The sequence below is a fragment of the Ciconia boyciana genome, chromosome 6 (genome assembly GCF_034638445.1).
Source record: "Ciconia boyciana chromosome 6, ASM3463844v1, whole genome shotgun sequence".
Classification (NCBI taxonomy): Eukaryota; Metazoa; Chordata; class Aves; order Ciconiiformes; family Ciconiidae; genus Ciconia; species Ciconia boyciana.
The window spans coordinates 62,632,148-62,638,147 of record NC_132939.1 but is presented as its reverse complement, the minus strand read 5'-3'; the positions used below and the strand labels follow the sequence as shown (position 1 = coordinate 62,638,147).

The 6,000-nt window shown below is 55.9% G+C and overlaps 1 protein-coding gene across 1 annotated transcript in view; it reads left to right on the top strand.

The window, feature by feature from the left end:
• Positions 1–1,182: 1,182 nt before the first annotated feature.
• Positions 1,183–6,000, top strand: part of JAG2 (jagged canonical Notch ligand 2) — a 71,937-nt gene continuing 67,119 nt past the window's right edge. The window contains exons 1-2 of the mRNA XM_072864450.1: positions 1,183–1,515; positions 1,780–2,103. Coding sequence (XP_072720551.1) covers positions 1,183–1,515; positions 1,780–2,103 — 657 coding nt within the window. The remainder of the gene's footprint in view (positions 1,516–1,779; positions 2,104–6,000) is intronic.

The following is a 6,000-nucleotide window of genomic DNA, read 5'->3' as shown; positions in this document are numbered from 1 at the left end:
CTAAAGGAGAAATCTCTGCTCGGTTACTCTCATACTTGCTTGAGCCACCACTGGAGGAGGACATGATCCCACCACTTGGCCATCTGCTCTGTGTACTGCACATGGCACTGAGAGCACTCTATAAGCGATCCTGCGTGAACTCCTACGTGGCTGTGGGTGCGCACACCCTTTGTGCTTCTACATGAGTGTGGGTGCATGCACCCCATGCACTCCTCCACAGCCATGGGTGCAGGCACCATGTGTGCTCCTCCACAGCTGTGGGTGCATGCATCCCACACGCTCCTCTGGGGCTGTGGGTGCTCCCACCCTCTGCGTTCCTCTACAGCCACGGATGCGCCCACCCCATACACTCCTCCACAGCTGTGGGTACATGCACCATGCATGCTCTTCCACAGCTGTGGATGATCCCACCCCATGTTCTCCTCCACAGCTACATTTGCATGCACCATATGTGCTCCTACATGGCTGTGGGCACTCCTAACCAGCACAATCCTCCATGACTGCGAGCGCATACATCCTAGGTACTCCTCCACAGCTGTGGGTGATTCTACCCTGTGCACGCCTCCACAGCTGTGGGTGCTCCCGCCCTGCGCACTCCTCCACAGCTGTGGGTGCATGAGCTATGCACGCTCCCACATTGCTGGTGTGTTCCCACCCCAAGCACTTCTTGACTGTGTGTGCTTGCACCACACGTGCTCTTCCACGCCTGTACATGCGTACACCCTGTGTAGTTCTACATGAGCATGGATGCACACACCCTACGTGCGCCTCCATGGCCAGAGGTGCACCCACCCTACGCACTCCCCCACAGCCGTGGGTGCGCATATCCCGTGGTTGTTCCTCCAACGCTCTGGGTGCACGCACCCTGCACGCTCCTCCATGGCAGTGCGTGCACGCACCCCACCCACTTACACGCGAGCGTGGGCGCACGTACCCCACTCGTGCTCCTCCACGCCCGCTCCCCCGCGCCCCACAGCCTGAGGCTGGCGGGCCCCCCACTGCCGGCGGGGCAGAGCAGAGCGAGGCAAGGGAACAGAAGGCAAGGCAAGGCAAGGCAGGGCGGGGGCCGCCGCCGCCCGCCGCCCTTTAAGAGCCGCGGCGGGAGCGGCGCTGGCCCCACCCGCCGGCCGCGGGGCCGGGCCGTCCTCCTCATTAATATGAAGGCGGCGGCAGCGGCGGCGAATGGGTAATGAAGCTGTCACTCCGGCACCTACTTGTTGGGTGTCCGCGGAGCCGAGGCGCACAGAGGGCGAGCGGAGCCCGCGGGAGGGGAGCGGCGGCGGAGCGCTCCGGGCGGCCCCGCCGGCAGCCCATGCCCTGCGCCCTCCGGCGCGCTGCGGGCGGCTCCCCCGCCGCCCATGCCGCGAGCGGCCGCCGGTCCGTGGCCGGTGGGCTCGGCGGGCTCCTCTGAGGCGGCCGCGCGGAGCAGCAGGCATGCGGGGCGCCGGCCGGCGGAGCCGGGCCCCCCGCGCCGCCGCGCTCGGCCTGGCGCTGCTCCTCGCCTCCTGCGTGCAGGTAGGGGGGCGCGGGGGGCTCCGCGCCCGGCCGCGGGGCGCCGGCGGCGGCGCGTCTCTCTCCTCCCGCTGCCCGCGTTTCCACCTTGCGCGTATCTTATCCGTATATGATTTTTTTAGTGTAGACGTATGTGCCGCCGCGGCGGGGTGACCCCGCAGCCGGCGAAAGTTGGAGGGGGGAACCGCGGAGCGCCTCGCCGCAGCCCCGCGCTGCCCCCGGCCGCGGTAGTAACGAGGCTGTCTCCCCTTTGATTTTTATTTTTAGGTGTCCCGGTCCACGGGCTATTTCGAGCTGCAGCTTAACTCGGTGCGGAATGTAAACGGCGAGTTGTTCAATGGGGAATGCTGCGATGGCATGAAAAGCCCCCAGAACCTGGACTGTACCCGGGACGAGTGCGACACTTACGTGAAAGTCTGCCTCAAGGAATACCAGGCCAAGATCACTCCGGTCGGACCCTGCAACTACGGATTCGGATCTACCCCCGTTCTCGGTGGAAATATTTTCTATTTGAACAGCAACAAATACTCCCATCAAGGCAGAACCCCCGAGACGGGCAGGATTGTTATTCCCTTTCAGTTTGCGTGGCCGGTAGGTTGATGATCGGGCTGTCGTTATCGCCCTTTTTTTGTTTCCACGCCCCCTCCCCCCGTCGGTTCTGCAGCGCCTGCCCGCTCCCCCGTTAGAAAGCCGGGCGAGCTGCCGGTGCGCTGCCCGGGCGGGGCCGGCCGCCTCCCGGGGCTGCGGGGCACGGCCGGCGGGAGGGGGGTGCGGGGGGTGTGCGCTGCCCGCGCCCCGCGGAGGGGCGCCGGGGCCGCGACAGCCTCGCAAGGGGCTGCCGGCGGGGACGGCCCGGGGGTGCTGGGGAGCGGCTGCGGAATGGCCGGCGGCTGCGGGCTGACCGCGTGACGGGCTCCCGCGCAGGCTGCAGGTGCGGCTTGCAGCGGCTTGTGCGCGGAAAATTAAAAAGAAAAAAACAAAGAAAACCGAAAAAGCAATAACGGTGAAAAGCCGCCCCCGAAAGCCGCAGCCCGACGGCAGCAGCGCGCCCCGGGGCCGCGGAGCCCCCGCGGCTCCGCGCAGGGCCAGGCTGCCCCCGGCAGGGGGCGCCGCCGGGCGGCGCGCGGCGCAGGTGGGGGCGCGGGGCGCGTGCCGCGGCTCGCGAAGGGCGCGAGCTGCCGCCCCTCCTGGGGCGCGGGCGGGGCCGCTCGGCGGCGGCGGCGCGCGCGGCGGCGGTTGGCGCGGCGGTTGGAGGGGCGGGAGCCGCCGCCGCCGGTGGGCGTGAGGGCTCGGGCGGCGGCCGCGGCGGGGGCCTCCCGCGTCCCAGGCGCAGCGAGCCCCCACACCTGCGCAGGGCTGAGCGCGGCGCTCTCCGCCTTCCGGCCGGCGAAGGGAGGCTGGAGCTGCCCGCCTCCCGGCGCACGAGTCGGGAGGGAGCGTCCGAAGCGGAGCCCTGCTCTGATCCTGCCAGAAACCGGATCCGTGCCTCGGCTGCGTGGCGGGGGGAGCTGTGGGCGTGCGCGACCCTGGTGCTGCCCCCCTCTCTCTCTGCCCTTCCCTCCCCTCAGGATCTCGGGGGTTTCTGTGAGAAATCTGTTACCTCAGCCCCCGCTTCCCCTTGTGCCGCCTGACTGAGGGGGCACATCCGCAGGGGCTGCAGGCCGACGCTCGTCCCCGTCCTTGGAGGATGGGGGTGCTGGGTGCGGAGAGGGGCCCGTGCTAGGGCGGGCGGGAGGAAAGGCCGGGCTTTCTGCCCGGCTGCAGGCAGGTAGGATCCTGCAGGGAGTCTCACAGCTGTTGCTCCTGGCCCTTCCAAGTGGGCCACGGGGTGGAGGCTGGCAAGTTGCGAGGCGCTGAGGAATGGGGGTGGTGCAATGCCCTAGCTCAGGAGGGAGATGAGTATCGGAAGCCCCGGTACCTGCGGATTGCGTTTGGCACCTGGTGACTAACAGATGAAGTGGCCCTTGCCGACCTCTCGAGAGATGTAGCTCTCAGGATCTTTGTTACCTGGAAAACTGCTGCTAGGAATGGTCAGGGACAAAACTGCTCACTTGGGTTTTGTGCTAAAGGAAACCAGTCCCCATAAATCAGTTAGCTTTCTGCGGTACCAGGGACCCTCCAACCTGATGCTCATGCACCTCAAATTAAGAACTGACCACTGTTTGAAGGTAGGGGTTTTGCTTGAGTTCGATGGTTAAAAAAATGATACAACCAATAAGTTTCTCTGCGCAGAGGTGCTTACACTCTGATTGCTAAGTTGGGGTGTTTTGATTGCATTTTTTGATTGCTGTGGCCTGTTGATGTTAGAAAGATTCTTGTTAACAGGTATAGCCAATACCGTAAAAACAGGCTATTTAAAACTCTGCTCTTAAGTAATAAGATCAAAGGGAAAATTAACATTCTTTCTCCTCTTTCTTGACCATTTAATACAGGCTTGATGAAATCGTAAACTCTTCAGTAGGAGACTTCAGTAACATTAGCACCTCTAACTTTCTATGTTATCTGTATGAGGAAGTAAAGGTAACTTAATTCACACTTTTATTTTGCCAGTTTCTAGTATTGCTACTTGAAACAAGAGGAGGGGTTGATAATCCTTACAATGCAGGTCCCTAAGTCCAGCCTTCTTTGGTTTTTCTCTGTTGGAATAAGCACATTCCTACCTTGCAGCTGCTGGATATTGTTGTTCTATGCTCATCAAGCTTTAAGAAAGGCCTGTTTGACCTACCTCTTGCCGCTAAATTACTAGTGTCTCTCGCATACAATACCGTGTCTGCTGCTGTTTTATCATTGCCTCCAGCATTTTAAAGGACTTGAAATATTTGGTCTTTCTTTCCACTGTTTTTTTGCAGCTGTTGCAAAGCAGCCTGTAATTTATTTAAACAGTGCCACTGCAGTTTAGTGGGTGGCTGGCTGATTTTTGGAAGGTTTACTGAATACTCTCCCTGCCCACCCTCAATTCTAAAAATAAGTTGTGGAGTAGTTGTACTTTTAAAAACAGTCCCTGTATTGCAGTCCATGGATGCACTTATGCAAAGAAGTCCCTCCTGTATGTTGTAGTTACATCTTGAACTCTGGATGTTCAGTCTGTTGATGGGGAACCGCAACATCTTTATCACAACGGTACATAAGCCATATAGACTCTGCAAGGGAAGGCTTATTTGTAATGCTAGTTTAACGCAAGGGTTTTTTGAAGTAGACTGAGTTCCTGGGTTAGGTTTCAACTCCCTGGGGTAATTTCAAAATTATTCTCAAATAATATTCTCTCTCTACTCAAGCTTGCACACAAGAAACAACAATATGAACGTAGTCTTTTCATATGACTTTTTTTTTTGCTGTGTGACAGTAATGAAATTGATGTTCCTTTATTGAATATGCTGGGAAGGGACAAGACTAAAGACAATCAGAAATTGTGTCCTTCACTTATGAAACAAATTTGCTTTGGTGCTGGCAGTGAGAGAAGGACTTATTTCAGTAGTTCTAGTTTGGGTTTTTAAGACTGAGAAATCCAACCCTAATGAAAGCCAGAGATGGTATATGTGGACTTCTTACTGAACCTCATCTTAACGATAACTCCTTCACTTAAGGAGACGAACGTATTAATGTATAAATCACTTGAGGGAGGTTTTCTTGATGTCTGTTGGATATTGCAGTGTCCTGAGCTAGCAGTAGCTCTAAGGCAAGTAGTATCTTGAAAGGTGTTTTTTTGCCTTGGTTTTGTTATACTGATCTTTTTTTTTAATTGGTAAAATTCTCCTCTAAAATTTGGACAAGTGTCTCTTCTGTAAAGCTACAGTACCAGAGTTCAGTGACTTCCACTGTTTGATACAGTGTCAGTTATGCAGTTTATTCCCATTTCCTGTCTTTTTAAAATATCATTAGTCTGATCTCTGATTTGCAAGAGGAGCTTGGGATATTGCCAAAAAGTTCTTAAAATTGCTACCTTGGGATACATCATCCACAGAAATCTGGCAGTGGGAGAGGCTGAGGAACAGCTAGAACAATACAGCTGTCTTCTTCACCCACCTACCTCACATTTTCTTTGCCTCCTGCTGTAAAACTTAAAGCTTAATGCTCGTTTGAGATTAAGGAACAAACAAATGATGCAATTAAAATTTATGTGCAACTTTAAAACAAAATAGAACAATTCAAGTAGGTTTGAAGAATTGATTCTGATCACTTAATGCAGTTTAGGTTCATTAGTTCAAGCATTTTTTTTCTAGCACAAAGCTGTTCAGACACTGAAGCTTCAGAAATACCTTGCACAGCAATATTTATCAACAACAATTAGGTTATTGTCAGAATTTTAGATTTGGGTTTAATTGAAGGCCACTTCTGAAGATGATGTTTTAAAGTTATAGGCATTCTGCTGGATGGGTTATGTTGACCCATTTTTCTTACTCCTTTGCAAGATGGCATGAAATGGAGCTCTGTGTGTGTGGTTTTTCCCTCCACCCTGTTCCTTCCCTCAGGGAATTCACAGCTTTTCCT